At 40.8% G+C, this 18,492-nt stretch overlaps 2 protein-coding genes across 2 annotated transcripts in view; one reads left to right on the forward strand and one right to left on the reverse strand.

Annotated features, from left to right (window-relative positions):
• The window catches only part of LOC134735317 (kinase suppressor of Ras 1-like), a 56,748-nt gene that overhangs the window by 12,785 nt on the left and 25,471 nt on the right, over positions 1-18,492 (reverse strand). The window lies entirely within an intron of this gene.
• LOC134735375 (uncharacterized) lies at positions 8,881-11,302 on the forward strand. The gene is made up of 3 exons (XM_063629866.1): positions 8,881-9,020; positions 9,548-9,662; positions 10,301-11,302. The coding sequence occupies exons 2-3, from the start codon at positions 9,639-9,641 to the stop codon at positions 11,300-11,302; spliced, it is 1,026 nt and encodes a 341-aa protein (XP_063485936.1). The 5' UTR covers positions 8,881-9,020; positions 9,548-9,638.

Here is an 18,492-nt window from a genome sequence, read left to right on the forward strand (position 1 = left end):
TTACAGATACCTTGTTTCTAGTTTTTATGGCAGTATATTCGGTTTTTCGCTATAGGCCTCAATTTTTTCTGAAATGTCCTAGCCATCATCTTAAACAAAGAGTGTTTCCAACCTGCTGAATCTAAAGAAATGATTAAGTCTATGAGATGAAATCACGCATTGCATAGCATTTTCAGAGATAGTTTCCTTATAATTTTTATCATGAGATATTCTGTTTTTCACTATAAGCCTCATAGGGCTTTGAAATATCTTTTCATCAATTGTACAAAAAGAGAGTTTTCTAACCTGCTAATTCAAAAGAAAGTTTTGGCATTGTGAGATAAATCCACAAATTGCAAAGCATTTTAATGGATAAATTGTTCTTGCTTTTATCACAGGATATTCGGTTTTTCAGTATAGGCCTCAGTAGACTAAGAAATGTCTTCTCGTATATTGTACAAAAAGAGCATCTCCAACCTGCTGAATCAAAACTAACATTCAACTCTCTGAGATTAATCCACACATCACAAAGCATTTTGACAGATATCTAGTTTCTAGCTTTTATCGCCAGATATTCTGTTTTTCACTATAGGCATCAATGGGCTCTGAAATATCCCCTTGTAGATTTTCAAAAATAGTGTTTCCAGCCTACTGAGTCAAAACAAAGGTTAAAGTTTGTGAGATGAAACCACACATTGCAAAACATTTTTATGGATAGCTTGTTCTAGTTTTTATCACAGCATATTTTATTTTTCACTATAGGCCTCAATGAGCTTTAAAATGTCCCTTCGTAGATTGTACAAAAAGAGAATTTCCAACCTCCTCAATCAAAAGAAAGGTTTAACTCTGTGAGATGAATCCACACATTGCAAAACATTTTTACACACACTTTGTTTTTAGTTTTTATCATAGGCCATTACGTTTTTTAGTATTGGCCTCTAAGAGGGCTCCAAAATTTCCCTTTGTAGATACTACAAAAAGTGTGTTTCCAACCTTCTGAATCAAAACATGATTTTAACTCTGTGAGATGAATCCACACATCTCCACGCATTTTCATGGATATTTTGTTTTCAGTTTTTTCTGAGCTATTCGGTTTTTCACTAGGTTTCTCAAAGGACTCAGAAATTTCTTCTTTTAGATTCTAGTAAAAGAGTGTTCCAACCTGCTGTATATAAACATAGGTTTAACTCTGTGAGATAAATCCACACATCACAAATATTTTCACAGATAACTTGTTTCTAGTTATTATCACAAATATTCTGTTTTTCACTATAGGCCTTAATGGGCTTTGAAATGTCCCCTCATTAATTATTCAATAAGCGTTTTTCCAACCTGTGGTATATAAAAAGAGTTTTAACTCGGTGAGATATATCCAAATATTGCAAAAACTAATTTCCAGATAGCTTGTTTGTAGATTTTATCATGGCATATTGGTTTTTTACTGTAGACATCACTGGGCTCAGAAATGTTCCTTCATTGATTGTATAAAAAATCTGTTTCTAAGCTTTTGAATCAAAACAAAGGTTTAACTCTGTGTGATGAATACACACATCACAGATTATTTTCACGCATAGCTTGTTTTTAGTTTTTGGCAAGGGATATTCATTTTTTTATTGCAGGCCTCAATGAGCTCTGAAATGTCCCCTGGTAGATTCTACACAAAAAGTGATTCCAAGCTGCTGAATCAGAAGAAATTTTAACTTTGTGAGATGAAATCACACAAAGCAACACATTTTCAGAGATAGCTTCTTTATAGATTTTATTGGAAAATATTGAGTTTTTCAGTGTTGGCCTCAATGGGCTCTGAAATGTCCTATCATAGAGTCTGCAAAGTTAGGGATTCCAGCCTACTGAATCAAAACAAAGGTTTAACTCTGTGACAGGAATCCACATATCGCAAAGAATTTTCACAGATTGCTTGTTTCTAGTTTTTATCATGGGATATTCGGCTTTTCAATATAAGCCTCAAATGGTTCCGAAATGGACCTTCTGAGATTCTCCAAAGAGACTGTTTTCAGTCTCCTGAATAAAAATAAAGGTTTAACTCTGTGAGATGAATCCACACATCTCAAAGCACTTTCACAGATAGCTTGATTATAGTTTTTATGAGACAACATTTGTTTTTTCACCATAGGACTCAATGGCCTTCAAAATATCCCTTGTTAGATTCTACAAAAAGTGTTTCCAACCTCCTGAATTAAAACTAAGGTTTAACTCTATGAGATGAATCCACACATCACAACGCATTTTCACAGATAGCTTGTTTCTATTTTTTATCATGAGATACCTTGTTTTTCACTATAGACCTCAATGGGCTTTGTAGTGACCCTTTGTAGATTCTACAAAAAGAGTGTTTCCAATCTGCTGAATTGAAATAAAGGTTTAATTATGTGAGATGAATCCACATAACGCAAAGCATATTAACACGTGGTTTGTTTCTAGTTTTTCTCACGGGATATTCTGTTTTTCACTATTGGTCTCAATGGTCTCTGAAATGTCCCTTTGTTCATTCTACAAAAAGAGTGTTTCCAACCTGCTTGATCAAAACAAAAGTTTAATTCTGTGAGATAAATCCACACATTGCAAAGAATTTTCAGAGATAAATTTTTTATTGTTTTTATAGTGAAATAATCATTTTTTTACTACAGGCTTCCATGGGTGTGAAATGTCCCTTTGTATATTCTACAAAAAAAAAATTTCCCAACCTGCTGAATAAATACAAAGTTTAACTTTGTGAGATGAATCCACACATCTCAAAGCATTTTAACAGGTAATTTGTTTTCAGTTCCTATCAGGGATATTCAATTTTTCACTATAGGCCTCAAAGGACTCAGAAATTTCTTCTTTTAGGTCCTACTAAAAGAGTTTTTCCAACCTGCTGTATATAAACATAGGTTTAACTCTTTGAGATAAATCCACACATCATAAACATTTTCACAGATTGCTTGTTTCTAGTTTTTATTGAGAATTACTTGGTTTTTCACTATAGGCCTCAATGGGCTCTGAAATGTCCCCTCATAGATTATACAATAAGAGTGTTTCCAACCGGCTGAATAAAAAAAAAAGTTTAACTTTGTGAGATAAATCCGAATATTGCAAAGCTAATTCACAGATAGATGTTTCTAGATTTTATCACAGCATGTTGGTTTTTCACTATAGGCCTCAATGGGCTCAAAAATGTTCCTTCACTGATTCTACAAAAAAAGTGTTTCCAACCTGTGAATCAACACAAAGATTTAAATTTGTGTGATGGTCACACATCACAAAGTATTTTCACAGATCGCTTGTTTCTAGTTTTTATCAAGGAAAATTTATTTATTTGTTGCAGGCCTCAGGGCTGCAAAATATCCCCTCATAGATACTACAAGAAAACTGTTTCCAAGATGCTGAACCAGAAGAAAAGTTTAACTCTGTGGGATAAAATTACACATCACAAAGCATTTTCAGAGATAGCTTCTTTATAGTTTTTATCATGGAATATTCATTTTTTCAGTATTGGCCTCAATGGGCTTCAAAATGTCTCCTCATAGATTCTGCAAATAGAGTTTTTCCAACCTGGTAAATCAAAACATGCATTTAACTCTGTGAAATGTGTCCACACATCCCAAAGCATTTCACAGATAGCTTGTTTGTACTTTTCATCAAAGGATATTTGCTTTTTTCATATACTTCTCCATGAGTTCTGAAACGTCCTTCATAGATTCTACAAAAAGAGTGTTTTCAACCGGCTAAGTAAAAACAAATGTTAACCTCTGTGAGTTGAATCCACACACTGCAAAGCATTTTCATAGATAGCTTGTTTCTAGTCTTTATTGTGAGATATTCAGTTTTTCACTGTAGGCCTCATTGGGCTTTGAAATATTCCTTTGTAAGTTCTACAAAAAGAGTGTTTCCAATTTGCTGAATCAAAACAAAGGTTTAACTCTGTGAGATGAATCTGCACATTGAAAGCATTTTCACAGGTAGCTTTTTTCTATTTTACATTACAGGATATTCAGTGTTTCACTTTACTCATCCATGGGCTCCAAAACTTTTCTTCATAGATTCTACAAAAATAGTTTTTTAATCTACTCAATCAAAGTAAATGTTTAATTCTGAGGTGAATCCACCCATCACAAAGCATTTTCACAGATAGTTTGTTTCTAGTTTTTATCAGGGGATATTCAGTTTTTCACTGTAGGCCTCAATGGGATGGGAAATGTTGCTTCTTAGATTCTATGAAGAGTGATTCCAGCCTGCTGAATCAATACAAAGGTTTAACTTTGTGAGATAAATACACACATCGCAAAGCATTTTTACAGATAGCTTCTTTCTAGTTTTTAATCACAGGATATTGAGTTTTTTTACTCTTGGCATCAATGGGCTCTGAAATGTCCCTTCGTAGATTGTACAAAAAGAGTGTTTCCAACCTGCTAAATCAACACAAAGGTTTAACTCAGTGAGATGAATCCACACATTGCAAAGCATTCTCACAGATAGCTTGCTTCTAGTTTTTATCGTGGGATATTTGGTTTTTCACAATAGACCTCAATTGGCTCCTAAATATCTCCTCGTAGATTCTACAAAAAGAGTGTTTCCAACCTGCTGAATCAAGACAAAGGATTAAAACTGTGAGATGAATATACACATTTCAAAGAATTTCTACTGATAGCTTGTTTCTAGTTTTTTTTTGTTGGGATATTCAGTTTTTCACTGTGGGCCTCAATGGCCTCTAAAATGTACTCATGTAGATGGTACAAAAAGACTCTTTACAAGGTGCTGAATCAAAACAAAGGTTTAACGCTATAAGATGAATCCAAACAGCAAAAAGCATTTTAACAGATAGCTTGTGTCTAGTTTTTATCGTGGGATATTCAGTTTTTCACTATAGGCCTTAGTGAGCTTTGACTTTTTTTTGTTGATCTTGCAAAAGGTAGGTTTCCAACCCTATGAATCAGAAGAAAGGTTTAACACTGTGAGATGGATCCACACATAGCAAAGCATTTTTGAAGATAGATTTTTTTATTGTTTCTATTGTGAAATATTCAGTTTTTTACCATAGGCATCAATGGGTGTGAAATGTCCCTTCGTATATTATATAAAACAAGAGTTCATAATCTACTGAATAAATACAAAGGGTAAACTCTGTGAGATGAATTCTCACATTGCAAAGCATTTTCACAGGTAGCTTGTTTCTAGTTTTTATTGCAGGATATTCAGGTTTTCACTATAGGCCTCAAAGGGCTTCGAAATTTCCCTTCATAGATTCTACAACAATAGTGTTTCCAACCTGCTGAATCAAAACAAAGGTTTAATTCTGTAAAATGTATCCACACTTCACAAAGCATTTTCACTGATAGCTTGTTTCCAGATTTTATCATGGGATAAAGTTTTTCACATAGGCTTCAGTTATCGTAAAAATGTCCCCTTGTAGATTCTAGAGAAAGAATATTTCAACCTGCTAAACCACAAGAAAAGTTTAATTCTGTGTGATGAAATCCCACATCACAAAGCATTTTCAGACAGCTTGTTTGTAGTTTTTATTGCTGAACATTCGTTTTTTTTCACTATAGGCCTCAATGGGCTCCGAAATATACCTTTGTAGATTGTACAAAAAAAGTGTATCCAACCTGAAGAATCAAAACAAAGGTTTAACTCTGTGAGATAAATCCAAATATCACAAAGGATTTTCACAGATAGCTTTCTTCTAGTTTTTATTGTGGGATATTTGGTTTTTCACTATAGGCCTCAACGGGCTCCAAAATGCTTTTTTGTAGATCCTACAAAGAAGTCTTTCCAACCTGCTAAATTGGAAGAAAGGTTTAACTCTGTGAGATGAATCCATACATCACAAAGCATTTTCACAGAAAGTTTGCTTGTAGTTTTAATGCAAAACATTCGATGTTTCACTATAGAACTCAAAGGGCTCCAAAATGACCCTTTGTAGGTTCTACAAAAAGAGTGTTTTCAAACTGCTGAAATAAAATGGATGTTTAAGCCTACGACATAAATCCACACATCACAAAGTATTTTCACAGAAAACTTGTTTGTAGTTTTTATTGTGGGATATTCCGTTTTTCAGCATAGGCCTCAATGGGCTTCAAAATGTCTTGTCTTAGATTCTACAAAAAACGTGTTTCAAACCTACTGAATCCAAATAAAGTTTTTACTCTGTGAGATGAATCCACACATTGCAAAGCATTTTCACAAATAGATTGTTTAGTTTTTATCACAGGATAATGGATTTTTCCCTTTAAGCCTCAAAGGGCTTTGAAAAGGCACTTCGTAGATTCTACAGTAAAAGTGTTTTCAACTTGTTCAATGAAAACAAAGGTTTAACTCTATGAGATGAATCCACACATCACAAAGCATTTTCACTGATAGCTTGTTTCTACTCTCTATCAAGGGATATTCAGTTTTTTCACTATAGCCCTCAATGGGCTCTGAAATATCCTTTCATAGATTGTACAAAAAGAGTGTTTTCAACCTGCAAAATAAAAAAAAAGTTTAAATGTGTAAGATGAATCCACACATCTCAAAGCATTTTCACTGGTAGCTTTTTTCTCGTTTATAACGTGGAATATTCGGTTTTTTATAATAGCTCCCAATGTTCTCTGAAATTTTTTTTGCAGATTCTACAAAAAGGGTGTTTGCATTTTATTGAATCAAAAGAAAGGCTTAACTTTGTAAGATGAATCCACACAATGCAAAGCATATTCACAGATAGCATGCTTTTAGTTTTTGTTGCAAGATAGTCAGTTTTTCACTATAGGCCTCAATGGGTTCCGAAATGTTGATTTGTAGATTCGACAAAAGGAGTGTTTCCAACCTGCTTAATCAAAATAAAGGTTTATCTCTCTGAGATGAATCTACACATTGTAAAGCATTTTCACAGATAGCTTGCTTCTAGTTTATATCGTGGGATATTTGGTTTTTTTTTTACTATAGGCTTCCATGGGCTCCGAAATGTCCCCTCTTAGGGTCTACAAAAAGAGTGTTTCCAAATGGCTGAATTAAAACAAAGATTTAACTGTGTGACATTATTTCACACATCACAAAGCATTTTCACTGATAATTTGTTTGTAGTTTTTATCGCAGGATATTCGATTTTTCATTCTAGGCCTCAATGTGCTTTGATATGTCCCTTAGATTCTACTAAAAACGTGTTTCCAACCTGCAGAATCAAAACAAAAGTTTAACTCTGTGAGATAAATCCACACATCACAAAGCCTTTTGACAGCCAGCTTGCATTAAGTTTTTATTGTGTGATATTCCATTTTTCTCTGTAGGCATCAATGGGCTTTGAAATTTCCCTTCATAGATTCTACAAAAAAAATTCTTTTCAAACTGCTGAATCAAAACAAAGATTTAACTTTGTGATATAAATCCAGACATCACAAAGCATTTCTCTGAATCTGTGTTTGTAGTTTTTATCACAGGAGAATTGGTTTTACACTGTAGGCCTCAATTTGCTCTGAAATGTTCCCCCATAGATTCTAGAAAAAGAGTGTTTCCTACCTGCTGAATCACAAGGAAAGTTTAACTCTGTGAGATGAAATCACACATCAGAAAGCATTTTCAGACATAGCTTCTTTGTTGTTTTTATCACCAGATATTCAGTTTTTCAATATAGGCTTCAATGGATTTAGAAATGTCCCCTCATAGATTGCATGAAGAGTGTATCCAACCTTCTGAGCAAAAACAAAGGTTTAGCTCTGTGAAATAAATTCACACGTCACGAAACATTTACATCATATTCACCAACAAGGAAACTCTTGTTCTCCCCCTTCTATCAGAGGTCTGCATGATTCATGTAGGATGGGAAGCAGGCAGCCATGTCTGGCTTTCTCCTGGTAATCTATGCTCTGTTTCATTTCATCTGCGTGTCCTTTTTCATTGTGCAGGGGGTCTTTCATTGTTCTGTCAACGAATGGGACTGCCTCTTGCCATGCCTCATCCCTTTTGGCTACCAGGGATTTCAGGGAGCAAAAGGAACTTCAGGGAGGCTGACTGAACTCCAGGTTGTAAGTAGTGGTCTCATCATGGGGGCTGGGGTTGTTTGCACTTTGCAGGAAAATCTTGGGTCTTCTGGCAGGAATCCTTGAAAGGGGCTTGGACTCCAGCATAGGCCCTCCCCTTCTCCCAGGCAAGCCTTGAGTTTACTTTGCTTTCATGGGGGATCCACATTGCTCCTCCACAGCACTCATGGACACCTTTTTGAGGCTTGCAATCACCCCAGATGTCCTGTAAGACACTCTCTCAACATCATCTGCCCCCGTGGGATGGCAGGTTTATCTGTGAGACCTCTGCTCTACTTAGGACTTGCCTTTATCCTGGTTCCTGCTTTTCCCAGAGAGCCGTGCTGAGAAGCAGGAGCCCCTGGGAGGCCCAGGATAAAGGGAAGCAGTGAGCTCAAGGGCCTAGCCATCCTTTGCTCACACCTGCCTCTGGGGATTCACGTATGATTCCTTCACCCAGAGTTCGGTCAACAACTCACAAGACATCATTTTCATCCCCATGGGACCTGATTCCTGCACATTGCTTCTTTTGGAAATGGAGTCAAAGGAGCAGTTTCCAGTGCCCACGTCACAGTCTCAAAACGCCTCTTGCTCCAGCAGGACCCGACAATGGAGATGGCCCAAGGAGGCCCTATGATCGAGACTTTTAGGGTCCCGTAGTGGTTGTCGCAGGCAGACCTTTTCCCGAGATGAGCATGGCTCTGCCTGTACCATTTTCCCCTGCTTAGGCAGGCTGACAGATCTGAGAGTCCACCACCGGAACCTGCCTCGCGAATGTGCGTGCACCATTTTCAGGGCACCAGGCTAGAGTGGTGAGCCACGGCTCGCGTCACAGTAAATGCGACCGTTGCCTGGTGACAAGTCCCGTTTGATTCTCACCTGTCTTATCTGGCAGAGCCACGGGATAGTCCCATGATCCTAGGAGAGGGCAGGGGTGAGCCAGCCTGAAGAAACGGCAAGCAGAGCCCCAGAAATAAACTGCAAAATCCCTAATGATCCCAAAGTATCTGCAGGATGCATCAGGCCTGCCTAGACAGTGCAGGGGTGAGTATTTATGAAACTTGCCCCCCTGTGATTTCTAGGTACAGCCCTCCTGGGTTCCCCAGGGCTGCTGTCTCCCAGGAGGGACTTCCTGCAGAACCACACAGCATCAGAAGCAGCTGGGCTGTGTGTTTCTGTGGGAGCGTTTCGAGTGTTGGATGTATGTGTGTGTGTGTGTGGCTGTGTGTGTGTATGTGTTTGTGTGAGCGTGTAAGTGGTGTCAGCAGAAAGGAATGTGGCTAACACACTGCAGCATTTATTTTTTCGAGTCACGCCACCTTCCGGTGCGCCCATCTGTGTGGCTCTGCTTGGGCTGTGGGGCCCTGTGTTCTTTGTTTTTCCGTGGTTCCTGAATCCGTGGTAAATTGGGAGGCAGGCTGAGTCCCAACGGGGTCCAAATCACCTCCTCCTGCAAAGGAGACACTCTTCCCTAAAGAAGAGGAGCACACTGCACCCAAGAACCCACACCTCCCAGGGCCTCATTGTCCTGTGGCCAACCGAGGGCCAGATCCTAGCAGTACCGTCCGCAGGTCCCCCTGAATCCACCTCAAATTCGGTTCCTGGTTGAGCTCCACAAGGTGACGTGGGCACTCCTCCATCGACTTGGGATTTTATACTACGATGGAGAGTGTGAGCAGCAATAAGGTCAGATGGGGTGAGGATACAATCTGGTGAGGTGTGGATGGGATCCTGCACCTTAACCTGCAAAAAAGGTGCAGACGACACAGATGACACAGCAGGTGCTTCCAACTCCATCCCTGCATTCCCTTCATTGCGCAAGCAATCCACAGCATGGCCCAGTGCCCGAGTGGGGGGACTCCAACCTGCAGGCAACAGTTGGATTGCAAACTGGGCCCATTCTGGCCAGCTCCCTATTTAGGCTTTCATTCCCGGAGCCACATGGGAATGGGATGAATTGATGCTGGGTGGAATGTGGCCTCCACACTGTCCTCTTGTTTTCCTGACTTCCCTGTTCCTCCAGGGCCTAGGGTTTCCTGGGTCTGGCTCAAAGTCTTCCACAGTAAGTGTTTCCCAGTTCAGAGGACGACACTCATGGGAATCCACTGCAAATATTATCACATATTAATGACTGGGCAGCTGTGATACTTTTGGAAGAGTAAATTCCAGTTTTATTCTCCAGCAAGGAAACTCTTCTTCTCCGACTTCCATCAGAGGGCTGCATAATTCCTGTAGGATGAGAAGCAGGAAGCCACGTCTGACTTTTGCCTGGTAACCTAAGCTCTGTTCCATTTCATTTGCATGTCCTTTCTCATTGTGGAAAGGGTCTTTCATTGAGCTGTTGCCGGGTGAAACTACCTCTTGCCACGGATCCCATGGCTGCGAGGGATTTCAGGGAACAAAAAAGACCTCAGGTAGGCTGTCCTCAATCCAGGTTTTGGTTAGTGGCCTCATTGTCGGGGCTGAGGCTGTTTGCACTTCGCAGGAGGCTTTTGGGTCCTCTGAGAGGAATCCTTGAATGTTACTTGGACTCCAGCACAAGTCCACTTGGATTCAGAGTGCAATTCCAGCATGGGGGATGCGGAGCACAGGAATCAGAGTCCAGTACCAGCTTTGGGGAGAGAGAGCACCGGAATCATAGTCCAGTTCCAGCTTTCGGGAGGGGGAGCAGCGGAATCAGAGTCCAGTTCCAGCTTTGGGGAGGGGGAGCACCGCAATCAGAGTCCAGTTCCAGCTTTTGGGAGGGGGAGAACCGGAATCAGAGTCCAGTTCCAGCTTTGGGAAGGGAGAGCACCGGAATCACAGTTGAGTTCCAGCTTTCGAAAGAAGCACCAGAATCAGTGTCTAGTTCCAGCTTTCAGGAGGGGGAGCACCGGAATCAGAGTCCAGTTCCAGCTTTGAGGAGGGGAAGCACCGGAATCAGAGTCCAGATCCAGATTTGGGGAGGTGGAGCACCGGAATGGGGGTCCAGTTGCAGCTTTGGGGAGGGGGATCACTGGTATCAGAGTCCAGTTCCAGTTTTGTGTAGAGAAAGCTCCGGAATCAGAGTCCAGTTCCAGCTTTGGGGGAGGGGAGCACCGGAATCAGAGACCAGTTGCCCCTTTGGGGTGGGGGAGCACCGGAATGAGAGTTCATTTCCAGCTTTGGGGAGGTGGAGCACCGAAATCAGAGTCCACTTCCAGCTTTGGGAATCAGAGTCCAGTTCCAGCTTTGGGGGTGTAGCAAAGGAATCAGAGTCCAGTTCCAGGTTTGGGAATCAGAGTCCACTTCCAGCTTTGGGGGGAGCACCAGAATCAGAGTCCAGTTCCAGCTTTGGGGAGGGGTAGCACCGTAATCAGAGTCCAGTTTCAGATTTGGGAAACAGAGTCCAGTTCCACCTTTGAGGAGGGGGAGCACCAGAATCGAATTCCAGTTCCTGCTTTGAAGAGTGGGAGCACCGGAATCAGAGTCCAGTTGCAGGTTTGAGGAGGGAGTTCACCGGAATTGGATTCCAGTTCCAGCTTTGGGGAGGGGGAGCACCGTAATCAGTGTCCAGATCCAGCTTTGTGGATGGGGAGCACCGGAATCAGAGTCCAGTTCCAGCTTTGGGATTCAGAGTCTTGTTCCAACTTTGGTGGGGGAGCACCGGAATCAGAGTCCAGTTCAAGCTTTTGGGAGGGGGAGCACCATATTCAGAGTCCAGTTGCGGCTTTGTGGAGGAGGAGCACCGGATCAGTGTCCAGTTCCAGGATTGGGGAAGGGGAGAACAGGAATCTGATTCCAGTTTCAGATTTGGGGAGGGGCAGCACCATAATCAGAGCCTAGTTCCACCTTTTTGGAGGGGGAGCACTGGAATCAGAGTCCAGTTCCAGCTTTGGGGATGCGGAGCACTGTAATTGGAGTCCAGGTCCAGCTTTCAAGAGGGTGAGCACCGATATCAGAGTCCAGTACCAGCTTTGGTGAGGGGAGGCACTAGAATCAGAGTCCTGTTTCAGCGTTGAGAATCAGAGTCAAGTACCAGCTTTGGGGAGGGGGAGCACCGAAATGAGAGTGCAGTTGCAGCTTTGGGGAGGGAGAGCACCAGAATGAGAGTCTAGTTCTAGCTATGGTTAGGGAAAGCACTGGAATCAGACTCCAGTTCCAGCTTTGGAGGGGTAGCACCGGAAACAGAGTCCAATTCTCATTTTGGGGAGGGGGAGCTCAGGAATGAGAGTCCATTTCCAGCTTTGGGAATCAGAGTCTAATTCCAGCTTTGGGGAGGGGGAGCACAAGAATCAGAGTCCAGTTCCAGCTTTGGGGAGGGGGAGCCCCGAAATCAGAGTCCATTTACAGCTTTGAGGAGGGGTAGCACCGGAATCAGTGTCCAGTTGCAGGTTTGAGGAGGGAGTGCACTGGAATCGGATTCCAGTTCCAGCTTTGGGGAGGGGGAGCACCGTAATCAGTGTCCAGATCCAGCTTTGTGGAGGGGGAGCACCGGAATCAGAGTCCAGTTCCAGCTTTTGGGAGGGGGAGCACCGTAATCAGAGTCCAGTTGCGGCTTTGGGGAGGGGGAGCACAGGATCAACGTCCAGTTCCAGGATTGGGGAGGGGTGAACGGGAATCGGATTCCAGATCCAGATTTGGGGAGGGGGAGCACCGTAATCAGAGCCTAGTTCCACCTTTTTGGAGGGGGAGGACTGGAATCAGAGTCCAGTTCCAGGTTTGGGGATGTGGAACAAGGGAATCAGAGTCCAGTTCCAGCTTTTAAGAGGGTGAGCACCGATATCAGAGTCCAGTACCAGCTTTGGTGAGGGGAGCACCAGAATCAGAGTCCAGTTTCAGCGTTGAGAATCAGAGTCCAGTTCCAGCTTTGGGGAGGGGGAGCACAGGAATCAGAGTCCCGTTCCAGCTTTGGGAAACAGACTCCAATTCCAGCTTTGGGGATGGGGAGCACAGGAATCACAGTCTATTTCCAGCTTTGTTGAGGGGGAGCATCGGAATCAGAGTCCTGTTCCAGCTTTGGGGTGGGGTGCACCTGAATCAGAGTCCAGTTCCAGCTTTGAGGACGGTGAGCACCGGAATCAGAGTCCCGTTCCAGTTTTGGGGAGAGAGAACACCGGAATTAGAGTCCAGCTCCAGCTTTGGAGAGGGGGAGCACCAGAATCGGAGTCCAGTTCAAGCTTTGAGAAACAGAGTCCAATTCCAGCTTTGGGGATGGGGAGCACCGGAATCAGAGTCCAGTTCCAGCTTTGAGAAACAGAGTCCAATTCCAGCTTTGGGGACGGGGAGCACCGGAATCACAGCCCAGTTCCAGCTTTGTTGAGGGGAAGCATCGGAATCAGAGTCCAGTTCCAGCTTTGGGGAGCGTGAGCTCCGGAATCAGAGTCCAGTTCCAGCTTAGGGGAGAGGGAGCACCAGAATCACAGTCCAGTTCCAGTTTTGTTGAGGGGAAGCATCGGAATCAGAGTCCAGTTCCAGCTTGGGGAGAAGGAGGACCGGAATCAGAGTCCAGTTCCAGCTTTGGAGAGAGGGACCACCGGAATCTGACTGCAGTTTCAGCTTTGGGGAGGGGGAACAACAGAATCAGAGTCCGTTTCCAGCTTTGGGGAGGGGGAGCACCAGAATCAGAGTCCAGTTCCAGTTTTGGGGAGAGGGAACACCAGAATCAGAGTCCAGTTCCAACTTTCCGGAGGGGGAGCACCGGAATCAGAGTCCAGGTCCAGCTTTGGGTAGGTGGAGCATGGGAATGAAAGTCCAGTTTTAGCTTTGGGGAGGGGGAGCACTGGAATAGGAGTCCAGTTCCAGCTTTGGGGAGGGGGAGCACTGGAATCAGAGTCCAGTTCTAGCTTTGGGGAGGGGGACCACAGGAATCAGAGTCCAATTCCAGCTTTGGGGAGCGGGAGCACGAGAATCAAAGACCAGTTCCAGCTTTGGGGAGGGGGAGCACCAGAATCAGAGTCCGGTTCCAGCTTTGGGAATCAGAGTCCAATTTCAGCTTTCTGAGGTGAGCACCGGAATCATAGTTCAGTTCCAGATTTCGGGAGGGGGAACACCAGAATCACAGTCCAGTTTCAGCTTTGGGAAAGGGGAGCACCAGAATCAGAGTCCAGTTCCAGCTTTGGGGAGGGGCAGCACCGGAATCATAGTCCAGTTCCAGATTTGGGGAGGGGGAGCACCAGAATCACAGTCCAGTTTCAGCTTTGGGAAGGGGGAGCACAGGAATCAGAGTCCAGTTCCAGCTTTTGGAATCAGAGTCTAATTCCAGGTTTCGGGAGGGGGAGCACCGGAATCAGAGTCCAGTTGTAGCTTTTGGGAGGGGGATCACAGGAATCAGTGTTCTGTTCCAGCTTTGAGGATGTGCTGCAGTGGAACCAGACTCCTGTTCCAGCTATGGGGAGGGGGAGGACCACAATCAGAATCCAGTTCCAGCTTTGGGAATCAGAGTCCAGTTCCAGCTTTTGGAGGGGGAGCACCGGAATCAGAGTCCAGTTCCAGTTTTGGGGATGGAGAGCACCTGAATCAGAGTCCATTTCTGGTTTTAGGGAGGGGGAGCACCGGAATCAGAGTCCAGTTGCAGCTTTGAGGAGGGTGAGCACCGGAATCGGATTCCAGTTCCAGCTTTGGGGATGGGGAGCACCGAAATCAGAGTCTAGATCTAGCTTTGGAGAGAGGGAGCACTGGAATCAGAGTCCGGTTCCAGCTTTTTGGACGGGAGCACCGGAATCAGAGTCCAGTTCCAGCTTTGAGATTCAGAGTCCTGTTCCAGCTTTTGGAGCGGGAGCACTGGAATCAGAGTCCAGTTCCAGCTTTGGGAAGCAGGAGCACCGGAATCAGAGTCCACGTCCTGCTTTGAGGAGGGGGATCACCGGAATCAGAGTCCAGTTCCAGCTTTGGGAAGGGTGAGCACCAGAATCAGAATCCATTTCCAGCTTTGAGGACGCGGAGCCCCGGAATCAGAGCCCCATACCAGGTTTGGGGAGGGAGAGCACCCGAATCAGAGTCCAGTTCCAGCTTTGTGGAGAGGGAGAACCAGAATGACATATTTTTACTCATTAAAAAGGAAGATCAGAATCTAATTTTATGCACTGCTCCAACATATTAATAATTAAAATTAGGAGGTAAATGTGGTCAAAGCTATAGAAAGACTTGAGATGTCATTTATATTGATTACTGTATAGCACTCTACAAACAGAAATTGTTAAATAATAGTTTATATAAATATTTTGTAGCATTTCAAATATTTTAGTGCCTGAAGTTTCTCCTCTTACATAGTTCAGGTTATCAATCTGAAGACTTACTCCACTAGTTAATATGTTTTCGGTCTCATTGGAGTATTATATAAAAGAAATTTTCAGTTAAATGTGTTCCTTTTACATAAATCATTACAAATTAGTGAGTATTTAATTACATTTTCATGTTCTTGTAATGTCTTTAGAAGATTTTCATATTATTACCTATCAATGTATGTATGCTTTGTCAAAGAAAAATCAAACATATATATCATTGAAATTGAAAATTTTTAAAAGTACTTATTAATTCTATTGAAAATCCACATCCATTGGAACAACTACAATATCATATTCTGAACATGTAAATATATATCCTATATCTATTTTATATATAAGCATATATGATTAAAAATATACTTAAGAACGTTTAAACCTAGTATTATAAAGTAAAAATTAGTTAACTTCTGATGATTATTTGTTAATTAAGAAATAATTATTTTAATTTGGGTGATTTTAAATAAAAATATTAAATTACACGACTAAATGTTCTTTATAAAATGTTTATGATTTTTACATTGGTTTTATCACTTTATTCCACTATTTTATTTTGAGATGACTTGTCTTTTTGAAAACACTGTATTCATCTTAATTAAATTAAATTCCATTTGTAAAAAAATTAACATACAATTTGCTCTATTATACAGTGTGGTTATAAACCGAGTCAATATCTCAAGATTTGATCCCCATTATCGTCATCGGTGGCCCTATTTGTTTTATAAATGTATTGTCTTTTCCCATGCCTGTCACATCTCTATTGCTCATTCAGTTTTCTCTTTGTCCCTTACAGGGAGCATTGCCTATCTCTAGATGAAGCAAAAGTTGCGTCTTAAAAAACCACAATAACCTGCTCAATCTTTCTCACACAGAGAAATGTTTGTTAAGTAATTAAAGTGTAGATGATGATACAAAGAGCTTGATTAAATTAGATGCCAAAGTACCCTTGTGATTCACAATATGAATGGTATTTAATTTCTTTGAAATCAACAATTGTTGAGTGACATTCATTAATGCCAATATTTCAGAAGTTGTTCTAGTTAGTGAAATGTATACAACATGCAAAAGATTCAGAATTCTGAAGGGCAACATTATTCTATAATTAAGAATTAAGAATTAATTCACATTAATTATTGGCGAGAAATAATTATTAAGAATTAATGACAGAAAATGTTTTTATTTTTTATTTAGAAAATTATTTTGTGCATGAGCATTACTGCAAGTTTTGCAAGAAACATAAATTTAAAGAAACAATTATGTGCACAAGATTAATAACATCTTGATATTTCCACGATTACAGTTTTATTTGGTAAATCTTTAAACGCACATCATCTAAAGATAATAAATGAATCTTGGAAATCTTGTAGGTAAGGGTAAATATTAGGATGCATCCAATTACATTTACACACACATACATGCACACACACTCTCTAATACACGTGTATATATATATATATATATATATATATATATGAATTTACTAATTGATTTTAACTAATATTTATAAGAGCCAGTAGGATTGATACATATTGTTGAACCTGAAAAATACTTATTATGTACCTGTTTAAAATACACAAAGAAATAAATAGTAATTAAACTAGGCATTTGAAACTCTACTAAAATATAAGCTGTGAACATTTTGTGATCATTACAAATTCTTACACTGAATAAATATTTTTATTTTTATAATATTAAACTAATATGTTTGATACATATGTACATTTTTTATAATTTATTATTTTATTTTTGTCATACAGACTCATGTCATGCATAATAACATTTAGTCAAAGATGGATTACATATACAAAAGTGGTCCCATGAGATTATAATACATATTTTTACATACTTTTCTATGTTTAAATATGTTTAGATACATAAACTCTTACCACTGTGTTCTTATTGCCTGCAGTATTCAGTACAGTAATGTAGTACACAGGTTTGTAGCCTAGGAGAGGGAGGCTATACCGTATAACCTAGACGTGGTAGGCTGTACAATCTAGGTGTTTGTAATATTCTCTCTGATGTTTGCAAAATGATGAAATTGCCTATGGATGCATCTCTTAGAACATATCCCTATCATTCAGTGATGTGTGACTGTACTAAAATGCTCAATCTAAGTTTCAATGCCCTCCATAAAATTGTTGTACTGTGAAATACAAATCTCTCACCCATGGCCTGAATATGTTTGCAAACTAAGCATATCATGGGAAGGAGAATGTGCTGGCATCGCTGGGATGATTTTCTCACACTACATGAATAATATCTCCAGACTTCGTGAATATGAGCCACTTGCATAGAGTGAAAGTAGGCATCTCTTTGCTGGGAAATTTATCAAATGGGAGTATGAATTGTTTTTAAAAGATACTTGTTTGTTTGTAGCCGGTAGGCCTACAGTGGCTCATGGCAATGGTTGAGGTTGCTAAGATTTGGTGGAAGGAGGCAAAATGAAATGGCCACTTATATGGTGTATGGATCACTTGTTTCTGTTGAGTTAGAGATTCAGCTGGCTATTTCTCCCAATGTTAGTTATTTGGAGAAAAAATCATGATGGTAACTTCGGGGTAAAAAATACAATATTTGATGAAAGCAAATTTATTGAGGGTTAGATAAACTGCAAGATACTTTAGGCTGCAAAGTCAACACGAGACTTCTGGCCCAAGTTGTGCAGAGTTAGGGTCCAGCTGCAAGGTTCAAAGGAAGAGGCCATATAAGACTATTCTCACTTCTGGCACCAACTGCCAGTTCAGGGTTTCCCCAGAACACCCTCAGTTTCAAGCATTTACTAGAAAGACTCACAGAACTCATTGAATGCTATTGTACTCATGGTTTATAATAGAGAAAGGGTAGAAATGAGGACCAATCAAAGGAAGAGACATATCATATAAGGTGGAATCTAGGAGGATTTTGAATGTTAAGTTTCCATTGTCTTCAGGATATATTACCTGTCATTGTTGTACAGCAATAAACATGGAGTACTACCAACCTGGGGAGCTCACCTGATGCTAAAAAGACACTATTTAGAAAATGAAAAGACACATGAAAGGATGAGATAAGATGACCTTCCACAGTAAGGCACTGGAAAAAATAGCAAACTAAACCTAAAGCAAGCAGAAGGAAGAAAATAAAAATTAGAGAAATTAATAATTTATAATATTAATAATATTTGTTAGTATTGAATAATTGATATTAATTCTTGACTAACTTTTTTTAAAAAGAGAACTATTCACTTCCCAATTTATTCTGTGGAGCCAGTGTTACCTTGAAACTAAAATTAG

The sequence above is a fragment of the Symphalangus syndactylus genome, chromosome 20 (assembly GCF_028878055.3).
Source record: "Symphalangus syndactylus isolate Jambi chromosome 20, NHGRI_mSymSyn1-v2.1_pri, whole genome shotgun sequence".
NCBI classification, from domain to species: Eukaryota; Metazoa; Chordata; class Mammalia; order Primates; family Hylobatidae; genus Symphalangus; species Symphalangus syndactylus.